General features: G+C 41.0%; 1 protein-coding gene across 3 annotated transcripts in view; it reads right to left on the bottom strand.

Annotated features, from left to right (window-relative positions):
- The window catches only part of MIPOL1 (mirror-image polydactyly 1), a 200777-nt gene that overhangs the window by 113647 nt on the left and 63027 nt on the right, over positions 1-24103 (bottom strand). Inside the window, exons 2-6 of one of the 3 annotated variants that reach the window (XM_087723788.1) lie at positions 22063-22197; positions 12708-12948; positions 11592-11711; positions 10838-10955; positions 8350-8455 (exon numbers count right to left, since the gene is read on the bottom strand). In XM_087723788.1, coding sequence (XP_087579914.1) covers positions 8350-8455; positions 10838-10955; positions 11592-11711; positions 12708-12937 — 574 coding nt within the window. In that variant the 5' untranslated portion in view covers positions 12938-12948; positions 22063-22197. Of the gene's footprint in view, positions 1-8349; positions 8456-10837; positions 10956-11591; positions 11712-12707; positions 12949-13982; positions 14218-22062; positions 22198-24103 lie in introns of those variants that run through there. The other 2 variants (XM_087723786.1, XM_087723792.1) reach the window with 2 other exon arrangements.

The raw sequence follows: 24103 nt of genomic DNA, 5'->3' as shown, positions 1-24103 counted from the left end.
AGCAGTGTACATATTTTCTCAGCTAAACCCAGTTCTGTTGGCAAACCTTTTGGCCACACTTTCAGGCTACCTTTAAAATACAGTAGTAGCAAGAGAGGGTGTTAGAAATCATTCTAGTATAAACATTGGTTCATGATTCTCCAAACAACAGAAACTTGCAAGGGGTGGTGGATGAGGCAAAGAGAGAGGGCATCTATGTCTGTTTGCTGATTTCTTAGAGGTCATCTGTGTAAATATAGAAACTGAATAGTAAATGCTGGAAAGAAGGAATAGTTAGGAGTTTTAGATAGTGTACTGCAAAACTCACATGCTATGAAGGGGAAAAATACAGCTTTAACCTTTTAGGCAATAGTTAAGATTTCTAAATAAACCAAGGTAATTAAGATATTATTCTATATTCTGAATTGTGCTGTAACATGCAATTCTAAAAAAAAAAATATTTTGTTGTAGATACTTTGTCAATATGCTGATGCACTATTTTGTATTTTTCTGGAATAAAAAGGCAGCATAACCATATCTCCCTTCAAGGAGTTTTTATATATTCAGAAATTTTCCATTTTCCCCATAATTATTCCTTAATTTGCATATTTGATGAGATATTATTATTGAGAATGTATTCTATTCTATTTTTATTTATGTACACCGAGAGTATATGCACCAAAGACAAATTCCTTGTATATCCAATCATACTTGGCCAATAAAGAATTCTATTCTATTCTATTTTAGCTGCAATATTTCTTATAGGTATTTTCGGTAAGTGAAAAATAAATGTACTGCCATAGCATTCAGATTGTCATAAGAGTTTTGTGATTTTGGAGTTAGTATTCAAGATTAGGGACTGTTGAACTCTGTGTGACCCAGGATTTTCCTCAGAACTGGTTAAGGACTGATCACAAGACTTTTAATGGCTTCACACAGATATCTTTCCCCACAAGAGTCAATATGAAGGACTACTGAGCTACTTTTTATTTTCAAGCTATCCCTAGTAAAGATAAAACATTCCTAATCTGAAAAATATTTTCAAGGGCAACCTATAGAGAGTTAATATGTAAACGAACTGAGACTGAACAAATAACATTTCCAATTTTGTCTCCGTTTCAAATAAACAGGAAAGAATGCAATATAAAGCTTATTTGAAATTGAATTATATGAATCACAGATTCCCATAATTTAAAAAATAAATTGATAGGGAAATGGGTTCAGCTCAGAACAAATTTTGATTTTTCTACAGGTTTAAGCAAATGTCTCCAACTCAAAAGAGTGCATGGTGCCTTTGTGGAAGTATTGTTAGAATATGTGACAGTATTTATTTGCTTATATATCGAATTATCAACCTATATACGTCATTAGAAAAATGCTGACAAATCTGGAATATCATCTAGGTTCCAGATTGGGAATTTATGAAATAACCAAACGTCAGTAGTTTCCAGACACTATAAACCATTTGATAAAACACTATATTGACATCAATTAAATCACTAAAATATAGAAGTGTTACAGCAGAAATGAATGAAACAGAATTAGAACAATTTTAAGAGGACAAAACCAGATATTACAGACTGCAAATCATTTTCATTTTAAAGTGGCTCAGAAGATAAAGCAATGTGCATTAACACTGATAGAAATGCCAACACCTTTATTGCCTTGTATATATTTAGTTCGAGGCATTCAATTGATCCTACTTTTCTGGTCCTATAAATGCATTGATTATACCCAAACTGTTTAGCAATACCTGTAAAAGTAAGTGAAAAGACTTTGCACTCTGGTGTTTTCCTGTTTACTTAGATCCTCAGAGGGAAAATGAAAGAGAAGGCATGCAACTAAGAATGTATACGTTTCCTTCCACCGTATTTACATTTCTGAGTTTTTTAGTAAAACCAGTTCCCTGCAACTCTAAACTTACTGCGTCTTTTAAAATACACATTTTAGTAGTCATGAAAGCCTATGTGCTACCACTTATTAACAGTAGTTAAAGACAAAAGTCATCTATGTACACATCCATAAAAATTTCCACAACTAAACTCAATATATTCTACCTGAATTGTATATAAACGAATAGCTCTTAAAAGGATTGTTTCTCAGTGAACACCTGGATTTGTTTTTCTTTTTTTACTGATAGGAAAGGTCGACACACAACATTTACTACTAAAATACTAGTCTCAATTATTCCTACAGTTAAAAACAAAACAATAGCAATAACCAATAGCACATTCAATGACTAGTGCCAGCTTGTAGAGGTGGGAATGTGGAGGAGAAACTATAGGGCTATATTATCAATCACACCATGCAATCAAAATGCACTATTCAATCTGTGTGAATGTCTGTTATTCCACAAAGACATTCACATTTCAGGACACCCTTATTTTCAAAATAAGCTTTCAGAAGAAATATTTTTTTGACCCCTTATACTAATTTTTGAAAAGTGCATTTCTGTCCTATATACTGATGCATTGAGTTTTGCAACTTTAGAGAAAAATTCTCTTCTCCCTAAAGTCCATTAGTTAAACTCCAACTGATTTTAGTGAAATGAAACAGGACCTATAGCTTATTAAAGGTCTTGGAATTTGTCAAGACAAGTATAATGAAAGATTTAGAAAGTTTATTTCCATAATACAACAATCCTACAATAAAACTAGGGCTGGGTGTATTCTGCATGTAGAAAAATAGAATTATGTGGAAAAAAACAATATATTACATACTTCAAAAATAGAATGTCATAGATATTTAGATTTACAAACACAGGGTTGGGAACTATTCTGATCTTTTGGCTAAAGCCCAATATTGGCCTTATTTCAGTTTAATTGGAAGAGGATCTTAAATTCATCTTCTCCATGAGGTATCGGGAACCTGGATTTCTCTTTGTAGCAAAGGTTAATAAGAAATGTGTCTGCAAAAGTCAAACAGCATTAAATATCAAAAACTGATTATTATTCTGCGGCAGTTGTTCTGTCATTCATAATCTCTCCATGCTTCACCCTTCCACAGCTAATCTTTAATGGATGACATACAAGAAGGAAAAATAAATGGCTTCTAAAAAGAAATACCAAAGTGAGCTAAAAATATAGTTTTGTTTTCAGTGGAGACAAAAGGGAAAAGGAAATATCCATGCTAAAAGAACTTTAGCACTATTTGTTTCTTGTTACTGACTGGACCAAGCACAAACTTATTATTTACTGCAATAAAATTGTTTCAATTTGATGCATAAATATTTTAAAAACCAAACCATTTGTCCTATTTCATAGTTTTAATGCTTTAGTTGAAGGGCTGAAAGGAACAGCGGCAGAGTGATGTTAGAAATTTTGAATGGGGCAATATGGAAGGTCATCAAAGAACAGATGTGAATCTGCATCTCTGCCAAAATAAATCTGAATATTCTCTCTGTATTTAGACCAATACTACCTTACAAGAAGTATCTTAAGGCCCCAGGTAATGAGGCCACAATGGCCCAGTCTGCTAAATAACAATGTAAGATATTTAGGCAAATGCATTTATTTAAATAAATGAAATATAACCACTGTATAGTTTTAAAATAATAAACTGCTTCCATATTGCAGCTTTTGTACATTTTAAAAAGTTTCTCAGAATTTCATCTCATGTAAAATAGTGGTATTATTAATAAACACAAATTTAGCTTAGAATCTATTTTTCTATATTTTGAATTTGAGATAGCTTTGTTTCAGTTCTAAGGTCCATGCAGCAAATTATCTACTCTTCAAGAATATAAGTCAAATTTATATTTGGTTCACAGTCTCTTCTATTTCTTATCATTTAAGATTATAGATTGATATTGTGTTGCATATGCTTATAATGATGATGATAACGATGGAAGGGTCTTAGCGAGATGAGGCAATATTCCCACATACAGTGGTGGTGGTGGGGCGTTTTGAAAGATAGTTGTTTATTATTCTCCAAATAGTAATTTCTGTTTCAAACAGTAGCAATTGTCAGACCCTTAAATCAGCCGATATCTTTTCTCAGTACAGCATGGCCAAGTGCCAAGGACTTTAATGAAACAACAAATATTAACTCACTGACTGGCAGTGTTTATCTGGAACACCCTGCCCTGTTATTGTATGTGTGGAAAAAGTTAAAAAGAGTTTTAAGGTGGTTAATAAGATTTATTGAAGCAGTGTACAGTTATCTTATTGAAGAGGCCTGCAAAAAATAACTCTCAGCATATCCCGGTTATTCAGAGCCCATGGGTCTTTTCAGATGTACACAGTTTGTGTCTATTTTCCCTGTTACATCCAGTAAGAGCTGCCCAAAAGCCATAAAAGAAAGTGGGATAATCTCTGTGTCATTGTGCCTTCATAATTCTGTTGTTTCTACATCCAGAGCTTGAATGCAATTGGTGTCAAATTTTTGAGCTTTAAAAAAAAATTCAGGCAGAAAGTCCTACTGGCTGCCCAGTGTAAACATCTACAGCATGCACAATGCTGAAAGAATGAAAGCCTGCTTGTTACCCCCACTGTTAGCAAAGAGCAGAGATGTCAGAAGCAGGTAAGCGAGGAACAATAGAGATGGAGCTAATGGAAAGCAAGCAGGAGCAGAGTGATGGAGCTGCTGAGAGATAGGCTAGAGAAACAGGGAGGACTGTGAACAATGGCATCGAGAAAAAAACAGCTCCTAGGCAGACTAGGAAAGAATAGCAGTCAGCCTTCATGGGGCCAGTACCAGCATAAAAACAAAGGCCACAGAGAAGAGCTCAAAATGAGAAAACGATGCAAAAGAAGGGTGGCAACATTATCTCCAAATATTGTTTTTCAGAGAAGAATTATCTAGCTCACTTTTGTCCTGGGATGATTCTGAACATGCTAGGTTCTCTTTGAGTTGGAACAACCTTTCTATCTGCATGTCTGCAGCAGAGGTGGATTGCTGCGGGTACGGCCTGGTACAGCCATACCGTGTAGTGGCTGGGAGCAGCTGAGAGTGTACCGGTATGGTGGCTCATTTGGCTCACCTGCTTGCCCGTTCTCCTAGCTAGTTTTTATGGCAAACGGCATAGTGCGCACAAGCGCACAGCGTGCAGTGCCTGTGCAAACCCCAACAAGCAGCTGGTTGTCATAGGGGGGTGGGTGGATTGCACATGCGTGCGCAGTGCATGTCAGGCGTGTGCACAGTACATGTCTGGCATGTGTACGAACAGATCGCGATCAGCATACTGGTAGTGACGGTAAGAGCAACCCAGCACTGGTCTGCAGGTGATGTTTTGCTGCAACCATCATTATTACTAACCATTCCTGAGGCTGCCTTGGAAATACAAGGGACCATAACAAAATGGTAACCAAATTAATAGATAAATCTTTTGTGATGTCTGCAAACCGTCCCACTGCAATAGCAAACCTGCATTTTTATCCATGATTCTTCCCCAAATTGAATTTAAATTAAGGAAATGTATGATATTGGGTACAAGAGGTTTGTGTAGAGGCAATGAAGGTTTAGCCTTTAACTCAGTCATTTAAAGTCTATAAAGAAAGGGAAGAAAAGAAAAGCTAGTGTTTGACAAAAAATAAAAAGACACTAATACTTGTTTCCCCCATGTTTGTATTTTTCTAGTTTTAATCCTCTTTTTCCACTCTAAGTAATAGTAAGTTCACTTCCCACCTTAGATATATTGCTTTTTCTTCAACCACAGTTAAGCTGGGAAAGAGTATGAAGAGGTTACCTCTAAAAATCCAACACTAAGATGGAACAGTACCCTCTAGTGGCCAGAAAACGGAGACTGTTAAGAGAACTGGCTAGACTACAGTCAATCAAGTCAGAGCAATTCTAAAAAGGCAGAATCAGACAAAGATACCCAACCCAAAAGTTTAACTTTACATAAAAGCATGATAAGTATATCAATATAATAATTTTGAGCCAGGTTTTTTTCATAAGACACTGCTCTTCACTTATTCTGCCTTTAAGTCATTCTTGTCATTATTTCCTTGCAGAAATAATGCAGAAATAAATTTCTTCCTTCTTAAAGCTGTCGGATTACTAGCTGCTTGGATAATGTGTGAACACCAGTTCTATGTCCAAGTATCTCATCCTGTTCACTGCATTTCTTCTGAGCTTCGGATCTATGCCTATTTACTCTGTATGATAACTACAGATGGGCATTCATATTAGGGGGATGTTTTCCTATTGCTTTGCAGTTTTTATTTCTCCATCTGCTCCCCCATACTCTTTCCTCCTCCTAACCTCTTCTCAAACATCAGCAAAAGATATAAGCATATGCTCTGCAGAGCTGACTACAAGCTGGAAATGTTAACTTTCTACTGCAGGCAAGACATTTCCGAATTTCAGATGCAACCTGCTTCATCAGTGATGTTAGGTAAAAATCTAATTTCATTTCTTCATATCTCAGACAGCTTCTACAATAGTTTGCTTTCTTTCTGCTGTCAATTTTTTTTATTACCAATGTCTTTCCAGCATGGAAACTTTATTATTCTTTGACATTTTTCCCAACGTCTATGTGCACTTTATTATAACCTTATCTTGTGATGTTGTCAGAGTCTTAAATGCAGTGTAACTTAACTTCTGTGCATATATCATCTAGCTGAAACTTGGTCTATTTCCACCATGTGTAAAGAACAATAATTAACAGAAAGAGAAAAATCTCAATAACATTTGATAGTTTTTCTAAAAAGAAAAATTAAATAAAATTATTTGGATCCAGACTCTTATATTAAAATCACTTTTGATATTTTTTATGTGACAGAGAATGAATATAAAATTTCAGCAAAGAAACAAAACACATATGGTAAAGCAATTCCCATTGGGCTGAGCAGTGGTCTAGATTTGATTTCCAAAACATGTTTTACCTTTTCTGACTTTTCATTAATGAAAGCACCTTTCATTAATGTTTGTATGTTGCTATGAATGCGGGATACCTTAAAGCAGCCACATCTGTCCCAAACGCTATAAGATAAAGGTAAAGGTTCTCCTTGGACATATGTGCTAGTCATTCCCAACTCTATGGGGCGGTGCTCATCTCCGTTTCAAAGCCGAAGAGCCAGTGCTGTCCAAAGACGTCTCCGTGGTCATGTGGCCGGCATGACTAAACGCCGAAGGCGCACAGAACACTTTACCTTCCCACCAAAGGTAGTTTCTATTTTTCTACTTGCATTTTTACATGCTTTCGAACTGCTAGGTTGGCAGAAGCTGGGACAAGTAATGGGAGCTCACTCTGTTACACGGTGCTAGGGATTTGAAATGCTGAACTGCCAACCTTTCTGATTGACAAGCTCAGCGTCTTAGCCTCTGAGCCGTCGCGTCCCTCACTATACATCAGACACTATATGGTTGCTTTAAAGTCTGCAAACTGACACTACAGGTCTATTCTCATGAGCTCCAAAGTACTTTTATGAGATTGCCTCTGAAACCTTGCACTAATAAGTCCTAATAACCAGGACAATCTGAACAGGATTTAAATTCTGTGCCTGAACTCAGCTGGTTGAATCAAAATATGTGGATTTCCTATCCACAGTTTGCTTCCCTGGATTCACTGACAAAGAAAGAATACAAAATAAAACATTTCACCATTACAAACACACAGGCAAAATTCTGTGCAAATACCCTAAAAAACCAGTTATTTGTGGAATTTAATTCAAACAGTTCATGCACTGTTTAGTTTATTGATAATCCAGACATAACTATTATTCAGGTGTTTTAGGATGAGAGCTTTTAAAAACAAACAAAAGAAATCGATATATTTATAGATTATAGATTTATAGATTTATAAATATTTTCCCCCAAGGTATACAGTGACTAACCTATTTTCATTGGTGTCATTGAAACACACACTGTGAAAATTCAGTTGATTTTTTTCAACTGAATAATCTGTTTTTTAATCTACGTCCACTTTTCCACCATCCTTAAACAGCTGGGTTTTCATTAATCAAAAATCACATTTCTCCATCTACCAAAATGAGGGTCAGGTCTCCCATTGGGGGGATTATAACAGTATCTCCAACAAGATGTGTGGGGGCAACATCCCTCTGAATGAGCTAAAACAATAAATGAATATTTGAACTGCTGGCTGGAAAGGTAGTGACCGTGGTAATCATTATTTCCCTTGTTTGTACAGGACCTTCCAACAAAACAAATAATGTTTTTGTGATTGGATTGACATGGTGTTAACAATGCATTTAATGCCAAAATCAGTATGAATACAGGTAAAGCTCCCACTAATACCGGTACCAGGATGTTAAAGCCACCTATTTTCTAAGCAACTTTAAACAGCCTCGTATTAAAAAAAAAAAAAGCTAAGCCACCCCTCCTTTGGTAAATATATCAAATGGCATATAGCAACCAAGTGAAATGCAAGAGCCATATTGCCATCTGTTCAATGCTTGCCTACAGTACCTGCAGCCTTTTCTGCAATCTTGGCTTCTGCTATACTCTCTTGTAGCTCTAAGTCCAGCTTTAGTGTCTTCAATTCCTTGTCTTTTTCAAACAGCTGATCCTGAAGCTAGATTGAACAAATATATTGTGAAATGTAAATACAAATGTAAAATGTAGAGTACATGGGCACATCCTAATTTACAATATATACATATGAGAAAAGAAGTTAAAACTTATTTCTTATGGGAAACAAGAAAAAAAAAGAAATTTCTGTTTTCCAAGAAAATCAATAATTACAGTTATTTTGCTCAGCATCGCTCATTTTGAAAGAGTATTTTGTGGTAGTACTATATACTGGGACCCAGACACATATGATGATGCCATGATTCCTACGCATGTCTGCTGAAAAACTAGTTCCTCCAAGTTGAATGGGATGGTGTATAAGATTGCAGTCATAAACAACTGAGTAGGATTTATGAAATGGTAGCAGTGGTGGGTTTCAAAAATTGTTCGAACCTACTCTGTGGGTGTGGCCTCCTTTGTGAGAGTAGCTTGCTGCCCATGTGACCGGATATGAAGATGCTGACAACACTTGTCAGAACCACCTTAAATTACCTCAGACACAGCACTGGCATGCATAAGAATATGATGTAAACTTGTTTTTTAAAAGGCATCTTTGGTTTGCGTTAAAACAACTTCAACACACGCAATGTTCTGATTGCACCACAAACGCAGTAGTCATCCTTACCTTTCACAGAGGCACTGAGTTTTATAAATATGAGCATGATAGTGTAGAATAATCATATCCAAGGACCAGTGGTGGGTTTCAAAAATTTTTGGAACCTCTTCTGTAGGTGTGGCCTGCTTTCCGGGTCCACTGGTGGAACCTCTTCTAACCGGTTCGGTAGATTTGACAAACCGGTTCTACCGAATTGGTGCGAACTGGTAGGGACCCACCTCTGAATGGTAGTAATCTTCATTTTATAACTGAATGAATTCTCTATTGTGGAGTAGTAAGTTCAGAAAAAGCATTTCTGGTGCTGAAGAGATGGAAGCTTACAAGAACCACATAGATAACTGGGCTTTTTCACCCATCCTTTCCCACCTACCATGTTGGTGTCATAAGTTGCTTCAGAAATTCAGATTTTTTAGAAGCACAGCCAAAGGTCTTTGTTTCATGTCCTTTTTGAACAATAATATTGCTAAATCACTGCTATTAAAATCAATAAGCTTAATTTAGCATGGTTTTCAAGGGCTCTCTACTCCACCAGAGGGGTTGGGACTGCAACTCCCAGCATTCATGTTCAGTATCCCTAAGGACTATGTTGATTTTGAAACCTGAAGACCATTAGAAGTCTGGTCTAAAACAAGAAAGAATTATAAGCAAAACTGATTAAATGATTTCATAATAAATAATTAAGTTGTGTAATAACATAATTCAATCTGATTTTTCAGTATTGAAGCCACAACCATGATTTTCACCCAATTTCTCCAATATTTTTCCTCTGCTACTCAGGAAACATTCTGGATTTCTCCTATTTGAGGATATTCAATTGTATTTTACAATGAGATTTTGATAAGTAAGTTCTGCTAATATATTGGAAAAATAATATGTTGAAAATCTTAATGTTATGAAAAAATATCATTCATTTACAGCAGTGGCTCTTAATCTTTTCTTCACCATGGGGCTCCTTTAAATACCTTTTGTGCAGGGGTGAAATTCAGCAGGTTCTGACAGGATCTGGAGAACCAGTAGTGGAAATTTTGAATAGTTCAGAGAACTGGCAAATACCACTTCTGGCTGGCCCCAGAGTGGAATGGGAATGAGATTTTGCAGTATCCTTCCCCTGCCACGCCCACCAAGCCACGCCCACAGAACCAGTAGTAAACAATTTCACCATTGCTTTTGTGGCCATGGACCATGGCCACAGACCCCTAACACTTATTTCAAGTGAAGATTTAAATCATAAGATTCCTTCAAGCCTTGGTCCTGTGATGCCATCATGGCCCTCCAGGGGACATGGAACACAGGTAAACAACCACTAATTCGTAGGATGGTTTAAGTAATGAATTCACTTCCAAGAGTTTGTACAGACTGACTGCAATGCAGTTGAAATGTAAAATTCAGTAATGTGCAATGGATCTCCTACCCATCAATGTAGATTAAACAGATTAATATGTGTGTAATTCCTTATCTGTCTTGATCTACAACTAAAATTATTCTAAATGTTTAATTATATGGTGGCACATCCTGAACAATTTCTATCTTCTCAAATTTCTTTAATTTGAAAAACATTTGGAAAAAAGATCAAGATCACAGTCATAAGCCCTCTACTAGAGCCGATTCCTTTACAGAATATTAACACATCAAGGAAACAAAAGTAATATCCTAAAATCAACAAATCATGAATTATATCATAAATATTCATTCTTCAACAACAACAAATCCTGAACATTGTCAATTAGAATAAAGAATACAGATATTTGTGACTAGATTAATAGGTTGTACCTTCTTATTGTTTGCTCTTAGAACATCCAATTCATTTAAAAGGAATGCAATATTCTTTTCTTTATCTAGATTAGCAGTCACAGAGTTGACTTTTTCTTCTTGTTTTTCAGTAGAAGTACTATATAAAAAAAGGAAATGGAAAATGACAAATTCAAAAGGATCTTCCAATCACTCACAAATGGGCCAAATTCAGGGTAGGATCATCACTGAGTACAGAACACATGGTTCGTAATCTAGAGTGAGTCCAGGTTCATTTCTTGACATCTGTCATGAACATCTGTCCTCAATTTTGAAACAATGTATGTCAGATATTGCCGCTACTTCACATGGCATCTTAAGACTTGTGTTACGTTCAAAACAGTAAAATGCAAATTGACCTACTTCAATTCGACTCCTTAGAAATTCAGTACTTAATTTTTTTTTAAAAAAACCATATCATTTGCTACTGCTATTGAGAGGATGTAATAGAAATAAAAAAGGGTTGAACCTGAAAGGCCTAAAGGAAAAGTTAGAATATGCAATATATGATATGAAAATAAAAACCAGAGAACTGTTCACACTAAAGGCCTGGTAGGTATGCTATGCAACCAGGAAATAGAAAAAATGCACTTATTGTGGATTTTCCCAAGTCATTCACAAACAACATATACATATGTAACAAGTTACAATGTGGTTGGTAACTGGTGTAACAACTTACAAGGAACTGAACATGCTTGCTTATAAATGAAAGAACTGGGATACCACCTAATGTTACCTGAATTGACTTTTCTTGGAACAGTATTTCATTTTACTATTCTTCCTCTGAGCTTCCTCTAAATGTACTCTGGAAGATGATATTAGACTCTGATTCAAGGTAATAACAACGGAGGCATGCCTATTTTTTTTTTTTTAAAGTTACTGTATTGTGCTGCCATAGTGACGTAGCTTTCCCTGATTTCAGTGTTCAACAGTAGGCAATAACTGTAGTCATTAAAATCCAGATCAATATTTCTTAAGGTGCTAAGTCCCTGCTTTTCTTCTCTTTTTCTTGATTATTGGGAGCCTAGACTATATTCAGTTACAGGCCCACCCAAGGATGCAAACTCATTTAAAGGAAAGTTAGAAACTACTAAAGTAAGTTGCCTCAGCAGGCAAAGCACCTAAGCATGGTTGATAGAGGTGACCAATAACAGGATCAAAGTCTAGATTACATTTCCTTAATGGTACCAAGAAAAATCCATGGATGCTGTCAAACTCAATTCAACGGCTTTAGGTTTACATTTTGGTAAAAAAGTGTTTGTAGGTTGCTGAAACAGATCAACTGCACCAATTTATCCACTGGTTAATGGGAGGTTTGTGACTAATCCACGCTCATCTTGGCAGTCATTTTGTGGGAAGCAAGGCAAAACAAGATTGCCATTTCAAAGATGCTCTTCAACCACCCCAAAAGATTGACTACCTCTTTATTAACATGAAATATGAACATAATTGAAAAAGTATAAGTATCAATGCGTATATTTTCAAGCTATAATCACTTGAGAAAAAGCTAGTTGCTTTCTTAAGTTTACTGGCATCCTACTTTTATTACATCAATTTGATTTTCCCTAATGGACCAACAATATATTAAGACATTATACACCACATTAATATTACAAAACAATACATACTGTGCAAAGTTTTCCATTGAAAAAAGGGATGTTTGGGTGTTAAATTTTGAAGAATTCTGAAGCATTTTGGATATTACTTCTCAAAAGAAACTGGAATATCCACAACTGCGAAACTGTTCTGTTTCTACCTCCTTAAACTGTTTTTTTAAATGTTGAGAGAAAAGATAAAAGAGTAATGTAAAAAACATAGAAGATATTGTGTTCAATCTAGAATGAAAGCTTACCTTATCCTTTCATCATTGTCAAGCACAGCAATATTCTTTAAATGCAGAGTCTTAGCATATTCTGTTTGAATAACATTTAAGTTGGTTATGGGTTGATCTGCACAGTTGACTAGCTCTTTGTTTGTCCAAATGGCTGAGTGTCTTCTAGGCTGCAACCTTGCTGGAGAACTTGGAAAATTCAGGCAATCAGAAAAAGAGGCATCCTTCTTTTGTTCAGAATTCTGTTCCATATTAAAGGTTCCTATTTGGAAGATAGCAACATATTATTTTTGAATTAAAGATAATACAAAAACAATTAAGTACAAAATACAATCTATAAAATGCTTATGATTTGAAAAATAAAAAGTATAACCAAGAACATTGTAATGCTTCTTTAATAAAAAAAATCCAATAATTCTGACTCAGAAGAAAAATCCTGCATCTATGAAACCAAACTGCAGAGAAAAGGAACTTTAGAAAAGTCTTTCCCAAACAATTCCCATAATCCACTAATAAATTTGGCTATCCTGGTGGAGATTGTATGAAATGTAGTTTGAACAGGATTTGGTTGTGAATGGCCATTTTAGCAACCATGGCCCATAGCTCATTCATGTTCAGCTTGTGATCAACTACACTTTCTTATTCTTTTCACACATCTTATTACCAAACCAGGTATCCACACATACTCAGGCTTTTTACCTGTCTACTTCTATGTCCATTTCCTAAGTGAAGAACTTTGCATGTTTCTCTTAAATTTTATTCAGTTTTTTCATCCCATGTCTCTAGCCTGTAACATAGCTTTTAGTGTTACTTCCCTCTTCTAGGTTATTAGCAGTGGTGGGTTACGACTGGTACACCCCAGTAAGGGTGTACTGATGCCTGCCGGGAGCACCGGGTACCATTCCAGTGCTATGGAGGGCCCACCCACCCGCTTGTGCGCTTTACTTATTTGAGCTCTTTGGTGCTTCCGGGCATGCAGCGTACAGCGCCTGCACGATGCTCTGCCGAGCAGCTGGAGCGTCGTGGAGCACCGCAGGAGGTAAGGAAGCATGCGTGTGCTATACGTGTTCATGTGGAGGATGCCGGACCCCGTTGCACTTACTGGTTGCAACGGGATCCAGAACCCACCACTGGTTATTAGTTACCCTGCCAAATTTTGTATTACCTGCAGATTTAAATATGGGAAATATTTAAATTCTCTTGTTTCTTTCCCAGGGTTTAGAACAACTGAACAATTCTGCCCTATCTTTTACATGAAGGCCATTCTGATATACTAAAAAAGGCATTGGTCCTTACCTGAGACACCTCTTCTCATAGGGTGGAGGTAGTATCCAGGTTGGGTTGACCTTCATCCACTCATTGCGAGGAGTGAGCCTGACAGTTAATTGAAACCACGCCCCTGTCACTAGGCAAAAGCCCAGTTCCGACGAAGGTAGTCAGACTCGATGCATCATCGCCTCCCGTGGTCCAGTCCGTCAAAAGCCAATCATCTGAGCAGTTCACCAAATGTTCATCATCTGATGCAGGTAAGTACTATTGTAAATTCTAAAACAACAGTCACAAAGGAAGATGCATAAAAACAACCGCAATGAGATAAAAAACCCCAACAAGAGAAGGTACCAAATAAACCAGTCCTATCCTGGGAAGGGCTGGATGCTACTTCCATCCTATGAGAAGAGGCGTCTCAGATAAGGACCAACACCCTTTCTCCATAGTGGTGGAGGTAGCATCCAAGCTGGCACGTACCAAAGCAGTAACCATCCCTCGGGTGACTTATGACTGGTTCTGCTGATTGCCAGTCCTGTGGACCGACTGAAGCACCTGCCGCCCAAAAGCTGCATCCGCAGATGCAAAAAACGTCCAGCTTATAGTTTTTGATAAAGGGGTACAGAGTCGCTGCCCTGCAAATCTCCGCCAAGGAAGCCTGGGCCGCCCAGGCCGCCGAAGCAGCAGCACTCCTTGTAGCATGTGTGGTCAATCCACGTGGAATTGGAACAGAGTGGGATTGGTATGCCGTAGCTATACAGGCCTGTAACCACCTGCCTATGGTGGCGGACAATACCTTTCTGCCCAAGGTTTTACCCTCACACCAGGAACAGAAGGACCTCTAGGTGGAATCGTACATTTGTTCGGTGGATATGCAGCCTGGATCGTCCAGATGACCCTGGAGGAGAAATTGTCCCCCCTCAGGATGCTCTGCTCAAGCGCCAGGCGGTCAACTGGAACCACTGGGGATCGGGGTGTTCCAGCGACCCTGGCTGATGGAGATTCGATCCCAAGGGATCCTCCAGGGCCTGTCCACCAAAAGGGTCAGTAGGTCCACGAACCAATGCCTGCGTGGCCAGGGTGATAAGGATCACCTCCGCCTTCTCTCCTATGATTTTCTGGATGCTGTGAGGCAGGAGAGGAAGAGGGGGAAAGGCATAGAGCAGACCCGGAGGCCACCTGCATCTCAGGGCAGCCACCCCTTCCAACTGCTGAGCCGGGAACCGAGAGTAAAACTGAGGGAGCTGGGTGTTCTGGAGAGTGGCGAAGAGATCGATCACCGGCATGCCAAATCTGTTCACAATGTCCCGGAAGATTGATAGGTGCAGGCACCATTCGGCACTGTCCATAACCCCAGGGCTGAGCCAGTCCACCTGGAAGTTCGCCACCCCCAAAATATGCTCCGCGGTGATAGACAGCAGATTCCTCTTGGCCCAGAGATCCAACTGCATGGCTTCGTCCATCAGGGAATGTGATCTACCCCCCCCCCCCGATGGTTTATATGTGCCTTGGCCAACATATTTTCCATCAATACCAAGACGTCCCTGCCTGCCACTCAGTGAAGCGGTGGAAGTGATGTTCCAGTGCCTGGAAGCTGTTAGGGTCTGGATGGGAGTGAACAAACTCGCACTCAATCCTGACAAGACCAAATGGCTGTGGATGTTGTCCCCTAAGGACAGTCCATCCAGTCCGTCCTTAACCCTGGGGGGAGAAAAATTGCCCCCCTCAGAGAGGGTTCGCAACTTGGGGGTCCTCCTGGACTCACAGCTGACTTTGGAACACCACCTGTCGGCTGTGACCAGGGGGGCCTTTGCCCAGGTTTGCCTGGTGCATCAGTTGCGGCCCTATTTGGACCGGGAGGCACTTCAGACAGTCACTCATGCCCTCGTCATCTCAAGACTGGATTACTGTAATGCGCTCTACTTGGGGCTACCCCTGAAAAGTGTTCGGAGGCTGCAATTAATCCAGAATGCAGCTGCGCGATACTGGGTGTGCCAAGGTACACCCATATCACACCTATCCTTCGCGAGCTGCACTGGCTGCCCATTGGTCTCCAAGCACGATTCAAGGTGCTGGTTATCACCTTTAAAGCCCTTCATGGCCTTGGACCCGGATACCTGTGAGACAATTTTCTGCCACATACCTCCCTTAGACCAATAAGATCGCACAGGATGGACCTTCTCCGGGTGCCTTCAGCGGGATAATGCCGGCTGGAGATGCCTAGGAGTAGGGCCTTCTCTGTTGCCGCTCTGGCCCTATGGAATGAGCTGCCCCCAGAGATCCGGGCCCTGCCCACTCTCATGGTCTTTCTCAAAGCCATTAAAACCTGGCTTTTCTGGCAGGCCTGGGGCTGTTGACCCCTTGATTAATGTCCAGCCCCCTTTCGATTGGGTGTTTGTTGTGTTCCTTTTTTAACTTTGTTGTGTCCCATTGTTTTTAAAAATTCTTTTTAATTTCTTTTTTCATTTCTGTAAGCCGCCTGGAGTCCCTCGGGATTGGGCGGCATAGAAATTCAATAAATGAATGAATGAGTGTCTTTGAAGTGGCGGAGAGCCAGATGGACTGCTCATAGTTCTAGCCAGTTTATACTGTGAGTCTGGTCCACCTGGTCCCACTGGCCTTGGGCCATCTGCCCTTGGAGGTGGGCCCCCCAGCCAAACAGGCTAGCATCTGTGGTGAGAGTCAGCGAGTCCTGGTCCTTGAACAGACGGCCCTTGGTGATGGCCTGAGACGTCCACCAAAGGAAACAGGAAACCTCCGCTGGGATACGCACCTTGTCCAGGGAGCAGCTTAAGAGTCTCCTTTGAAAAGGTAAAAGAAACCATTAGAGCTTGTGGGAATGCAGGCGAGCCCAAGGAACAATCCCAATGGCGGACACCATGGTGCCCAGCAATTTAGAAAGTGTGGCTAAGGAGTCCCTGTGTCTCCTAACCACTTGGCCTGCCAATGATTTAAGGGAGTCCTGGCACTCCTGTGACAAGAAGTCTCTACACTCAATTGTGTCAATTAAGGCACCAAGGTGCACTAACCTGGTGGTCGGATGGAGATGACTCTTGGGTATGTTAATTGAAAACCCATGGATCTGAAGGGCCTGCATAGTGGTCGCAAGGTCCCTTCACGCCTGACTAGGTGATGAAGATTGTATGAGAATGTCATCTAAATATGCCTGTAACCTGACAGGTACTCTCTCAGTGCAGCGGCCAGAGCCGCATGCACCTTGGTGAACACTCTAGGAGGGGAAGACAGCCCAAAGGGTAATGCCGTATATTCAAAATGGTGTCCAAGATAGGAAAAACATAAGAATTGTCTATGCTGGTGTAAGATGGGAATGTGGAGGTGTTCTGACCCCATCTTCTCCGTCCAGGAACGAAAGCCAAAACAAACATACAAAAGAATGTTTTAATCAGTCCAGACTCTTGTTGGCTGCAGCCCAAAATAAACAAATAGATAATCGCTCTGGCAAAAAGTCCTATAAACTGCAAACTTCTCCCAGCAAACCACTTATCCAAGTTGGTTTCTCTCAATTTGTGAATGAGAACGTTGACTCCTGCAACCAGGGCGTGGCAAAAACAGTCTATTTTATACTCAGGAGAGGATCTTAATCAGCATCAGCTAAGCACAATCATCTCCTACAATTACGCAATTGTTCCTTCCGTCGAGTAGCCCTTTGTCTGCATTCATCCTGAAACAACTCCCAAATATTTTCCTGAACATTCCCTTTGATCCAATGCTCTGCCGCCACCTGGTGGCCAACCAGTCTCTCCTTGCCCTGCTCGGAATCGACACCCTGTCCAGGGTCCTCCACCTCCTCCAAGGCCGACTCATAAGACCCCTCGCTGTCAGAGTCTGGCGGCAGCTCCAACGGCTCCTGCCGGGCCACAACAGGAGGTATGCATCTGTTAAATCAATAGATGTTAGAAAATCTCTGTGTCTAATGCTACTCAAAATAGTCTGCAAGGAATGCATCTTGAAACATTTATAATAAATAAACTTGTTTAATTTCTTAAGATCAAGGATGGCTCTCCAAACACCCCCCCCCCCAGGCCTTGGGGACGACAAAAAGTATAGAATTCTTGGCCGTGTTAGACTGCCGGCACTGGCTGGACTGCCCCTATGTCCAGAAGATGTTGAATCGCCTATTGCATACGGTGTCATCGAGCTGGGTTGTTAGATAACGGGCAGGCCCTGAAGAGCCTAGCTGGGTTGGAGATAAACTCGAGGGCGAGCCCTGAATGAACAGTAGATCTAACCCAAACATTGGAGGTGGTTCTATCCCATTGATCAGCGAAAAAAGCCAATCTGCCTCCAGTGGGATAACTAGATGCCGGTAAATTAGGTCTGGTGGTAAAAACATCCCCCACCCCCCGCGAAAGGGGCGCTTGGAAGCCTTACTCCTCTGGTAGTGGTCTGACTGCCCCCTCTGCCTAGAGGAATATCCTCCCTGCTGCCTATATTCCCGGTTGCCGTAGTCCGCCCCCGAAAGGATGAACCATAATCTTGGTTCCGAAAGGACGACCCCCAACTTGGCCCCGAAAGGAAGACTGTCTGGGATAGGGAGCAGGTCAGGAGAACCCTTTCTTGGGCATGGTAGACAGAAACTTCCTCTTTTCCTTGTTCTTGATGAGAAAAGGATCCAGTGCGTCCCCAAAGAGAGATTTGCCCTTAAAGGGGGCTGAGGCCAAACGCCATTTGTGGCGCATGTCCGCCTGCCATTGGCGAAGCCACAACAGTCTGTGAGATGCTACAGAAGATGCCAAGGCTCGGGAGGTGAATCTGGCAGATGAGAGGGTGGCATCAGATGTAAACTGAACTGCCGCCACTAGTTTGGCGATATCCTGATGTGCACAGAAGTCTGCGATGGGGATACACTGTTGCAGGTCCTGCAGCCAGAGAAGACAGGAACAGGTGAAGAATGAGGCAGTGGTTGAGGCCTGGACTGCCTATGCCGCTGCCTGGTGGCCACGCTGCAGAGTGAGATCTGCTTTTTTGTCCTCTGCCTTAAGGACATCTTCTGGGGCCCCCAGCATATTGGCTGAAGTATAGAGGGCAGTCAAAGGAGCGTCGATGGTTGGGATCGACAGGAACTGAGCCAATTCATTGGCCACATTGAAGAATTTCTTGTCAGAAGTCGATGGAGACAGCCCGAGGTGGGACACTGACGCTGCACCAGGTCAACAAAGATCTTTGGAATAGGTATCGTTTCTGATGGAGGAGCCTGCTCGGAAAACAGGGTGTCTGCGGACACAGTTGCCAGGCGGAAAGTGAAGCCATTTTGGCCTTGTACAGTAATGAAGGGAACAGGGTTGGTGGAAAAAGGCCAGAAGAGGTATTCTGGTCTGCCCTCATCCTCGGACATTCTGGCCTCTTTGCTTTCCCCTTCCTCGGATTCAGAAGAGTGGTATGATTCCTCCTCATCTGGGGCCGAAGGCTCCACTGCTGCCAAAGGTGGAGGCACCACAGGTCTATCAGCTGCCTGCATTTGGGCTGGCTGCTTGTTAGATTGAGCATCCCTTTGCTGCAAACCAGCTGCAATGCCCTGTGAGATGGCAGTTGCAATGATGTCCTGGAAATTGACCATGCAGAGGGATTTGGATTGGCCAATGCCTGCTGAAGTAGATGGAATACTGTAAAGTGGGAGGGGCCAATGATGCTGCAGGAGTCACAGCTAGATTTATCTCCTGCATTGATGTTTGACACATCAATGGGAAACAGAGGGTTAAGGGAAGCCTCACTGCCCTGTCTATTCCCAGGAGAAAGCTGTAAGGCTAACTGCATCTGGGCAAGCTGAGGTGGATCAGTAATATTGGAGGAGGAAGGCTCCTTGGAAGTAGCTTTCTTGTAAATACATGCTAACACTTTTTCTTTCTGCTTCTCATAATGAGAAGCAGGTCTAGAGGATTTGATTGACTTGCCTGCTCTTGCTGAGGCTTTTAAGGGCTTCTCGCGCCCCCTGGTGGTGCTAGAGGAGGCAGAGGTGGAGGCAGTGGGGGGGAGGAAGCCCCCACTTGTTCTTCCACCACCTGGGGAATGCTAGCCTCGGCAGTAGATTCCCTGCCAACGTCCGTTGCTTCAGAGGCTGTGGCGACCGCCATTATGACAGGAGAAAAGGTGCGCAAATACTTCATGCCTTTTTTTCTCTAACGGTCCCGGTCACTGAAGCAAGATCTTTTTCTTAACAGCGCGCCACTCTGCAAGTTGAATTCCTTGCTTTTGAAGGCTCGGGTCACTCTGCGATAGCTAAAATACGCTCAAGTGGTAATCAATCAATCAAAGCTACCACGGTTCGTCGCTCTACTGCAATCAGGAGCGGTGGAGCGTTTCCTGGTGTGACAGAATGTCCAGAGCTCAGAGGAAGCTGACAGGTCCGGAGCGCAAGCGGAGAGGGGCTGGCGGCGAAGGCAGAGACGCACAGCAGTGGTGGGCTGGAAGGGCGCTAGCCTTGTAGGCAATTAGCAATGCAAGCCAACCTCGCTTTTCAAGCCATAAAGGAACGCTTTAAACCGCCCTTGCCCGATAACGCTGTCCCGCCCTAAGAGGGCTTACAGACACCGACTCACAAAGTCTATTTAGCTCTGTGAGGAGCTTTAGTCAGCCAGGGTCACAATCAGCAAGACGATCGCTGTACTCGCAAAGACCAGTATCACAACTATTCCTCTCAGCCTAGAAACAAGACGATGATGCATCCATCCTCATTGAGGGACTGAGTCGGAACTGGGCTTTTGCCTAGTGACAGGGGCGTGGTTTCAATTAACTGTCAGGCTCAGTCCTCGCAATGAGTGGATGAAGGTCAACCCAGCCGGGATGCTACCTCCACCACTATAGAGAATAATCAGAATTCCTTGCAATCTTTTCTTCTGGCTAAACATGCCAATACATCCAAACATTTCTCATGCAGTGTTCTTCTGGCTCTCTTGTCGTTTTGATTGCTCTCCATTGAACATGCTGCAGTTTATCAACAAGCTTCCTAAAACATGGAACTAAATAGAATAGTCTTACTCTGACTTACACAGCTTATTCTCGGCGACTTCAGCTAGTCCAGAACGCGGCCGCGCGAGTGATCATGGGCGCACCACGGTTTGCCCACATAACACCGATCCTCCGTGAGCTGCGCTGGCTACCTGTTGATCGTCGGGTGCACTTCAAGGTCCTACTTACCACCTATAAAGCGCTCCATGGTAGTGGATCTGGCTATCTGAGAGACCGCCTTCTGCCAATTACCTCCCTGCGTCCCATCAGATCGCACAGGGTAGGCCTCCTCTGAATTCCATCCGCCAGTCAGTGCCGACCGGCGACTACGCGGAGGAGAGCCTTCTCAGTTGCAGCTCCGACGCTATGGAACAACCTCCCCGTGGAGATCCATACCCTCACCACAGTCCAGGCCTTCCGCACAGCCCTCAAGATCTGGCTATCCCGTCAGGCCTGGGGATAGGATTTACTCTCACCCCGCCCGAATGTTGAGTGAATGTTGTGTTTTATGGTTAATTTTGTTTTACTCACGTTTTTCTTTTATGTCTTGTCTTGCACTCCCTTCCCCCATTGTTGTAAGCCGCCCTGAGTCCCCTTAGGGAAAAGGGCGGCCTATAAATGTTCAATAAATCTACAAATCTACAAATAGAAAATAATGTACTTTTCTTAACCTTGGGTTTTTTTTTCTAATTAAACAAACTAGGACACTTTTGGTAGATGCCTCACCCTGTTGGCTCATGTTCACCATATGGTCCGCCAAAATATTCAGATTGCAATCATGGTGTCTATTGTTCAGTGTGTTCCCCTTTAGCCTATATTCACGCCTTTGATTTTTCCTACTGAAATGTATGTCTGCACATGTATGTCTCTGTAGAAATTCATCTTGCTGGGATTTGCCCCATATCCCATCTTTTCAAGAAGTTTTTTTAATCTTGATACTGTTCTCAAAGTACTTAAGTTCAATGACACGAAAAAACAAAATGAAAAACAATTGTTTAAAAATAATATATGCTGGGAGCTGGGTAAGAAGGTTATAAGCCTTTAGGTAGCAATAGCAAGAGCCCTTAGATTTATATTTCACTTCATAGTGCTTTATTAAGCGATTTACAGAGTTAGCAACAATCTGGGTCCTCATTTTACCCACCTTGGAAGGATGGAAGGTGGAGTCAATTCTGAGCCAGACAGGATCAAACTACTGAACTGCTGGCAACCAGCGGAAGTAGCCTGCAGTACTGCACTCTAACCACTGTGCCACCGTGGCTCTGATGTCATTTGCAGCCTAAAATATATAAGGAAAATAAATACTATTAAATAATAAATAATGGTAATTTGATATCATTTATATCTTTAACACACTTGCACATTTGACACTTATATTTTTAACCTAGTTATATATTTTATGACAGCAGGGTTCCAATATCTAAGGGGCTGCCACAAAGAAGAGGGGGTCAACCTATTTTCCAGAGCACCTGAAGGCAGGACAAGAAGCAACGGATGGAAACTAATCAAGGAGAAATTTTATGACAGTTAGATTCCAATTAATAAGTGGAATGACTTGCCAACAGAACTTGTGGGTGCTCCAACACTAGAAGTTTTTTATGAAGAGTTTGGACAACCATTTGTCTGAAATGGTATAGTTTCCTGCTTGAAGACCCCAAGGTCTCCTCCAACTCTGTTATTCTGTTATTATTATAGCTCTCCACTCCAATTACTAACAAATATGGGTGAACAGGGCAGGCCTAAAACTCAATACTCAATACTTCCACTTGGATGTGGAGACAATCAAATACATTGGACAAATGTTCAAGCAGTTCTACAACCATGTAGCCCAGACCAATATTAATATTATCTCTACTTGTCCGAATGTTTTCTTGAAATCAGGGTATACGTTGTATTGCAGCATCGTAAGCAACCTATTCTGTTATAAAAGGAAACTGGGTTAGTTTAGCAACAATTGTTCTTGATCAATCAATGATGGTTTCTGCCAAGAGATGCATTCATTTCTACTGTAAATGCCTAATAACAATTTGCAAATTTTGCTTTATAATGACATTAAGGTGATAAGTCTGCAAGTACACAGCACATCTTTTCCACTTTTGAGAACAAAATTCAGGATTTCTGAAATCTTTTGGCACTACACCTATCCATCACAGTTTCTCAAAGATAGATGAAAGAGGCTCCAAAATTATACTTGCAAGCTCCTTCAAGACAATTGTATGTAGCTGATGTGGTCTTGGAATCTTACATTTCTGAAACATTTCTTAATTTAGGCTGGGTTGCCACAGCTTCGTTGTCAATTGTTGTCAATTGTTCTGCCTTACTTCCTTCTGAGCTCAGTTTAGATTACAGGCAGTGGTGGGATTCAAATAATTTAACAACCGGTTCTCTGCTCTAATGACCAGCTGGGTAGGCATGGCTTGGTGGTCATGTGACTGAATGGGTGTGGCAACTTGACGTCACTCATGTCGATGGGTGCTTCGCCTTAGCTGTTGTAATGTAATAAGGGTTAACCAGAGAGGCAGTTTCTGTAAGCAGGGCAATAAACATTCGGCTAGAAACAACACCAGAATGTTTCCTTCCTGCCTTCCTTACAGGAGTAGCCCTGTAAAATGGAAAAAACCAAAATGAGATTTTTTCCAACAACCGGTTCTCTGAACTGCTTGGAAAGTTACTAACCGGTTCTCCCGGATAGGTGCGAACTGGCTGAATCCCACCACTGATTACAGGTATAGCTAGTAATATGAGTAGAAAAAACAAAAATAAATAAAATGTTACTTTAAATTTTCCCTTATCTGTTTTAGCTTTTCCAACTTTCTTTCTGCAGATGCTACCTACTTTCCAGAATACCTCCTTCTTGATTACACCCCTCTTCCATTTTCCCCAATTTTTATTGAAGAATTTCTTGACAAAAAAAATACAAATTTAAAGAAAAAAGGAGAGAAAGATGATATCAGTAATAATGATATTTGCATTATAAGTAAATATGAAAGAAAAATTAAAAAAATAAAAAAATAAAATCCCTCTATCTGGTCATTTAATCTTTATCTCAATCAAACACTCATGTTTCTGCACAATGATTTCCTAAGCTACTTTCTATTTTTGTCTTATTGAAATGGTGTGTAATAATACTGTAGTTCCAATATCTTATTCCTTAGAAATTTCCAATTTTGGAGATTTTCTGACCT

Source organism: Thamnophis sirtalis, unplaced genomic scaffold (genome assembly GCF_051295495.1).
Source record: "Thamnophis sirtalis isolate CommonGarterSnake01/CBP01778 unplaced genomic scaffold, rThaSir2_p1.2 scaffold_1, whole genome shotgun sequence".
Lineage (NCBI taxonomy): Eukaryota > Metazoa > Chordata > Lepidosauria > Squamata > Natricidae > Thamnophis > Thamnophis sirtalis.
Note: the sequence above shows the minus strand (reverse complement) of the source record. Positions and strands in the feature narration are given on the sequence as shown.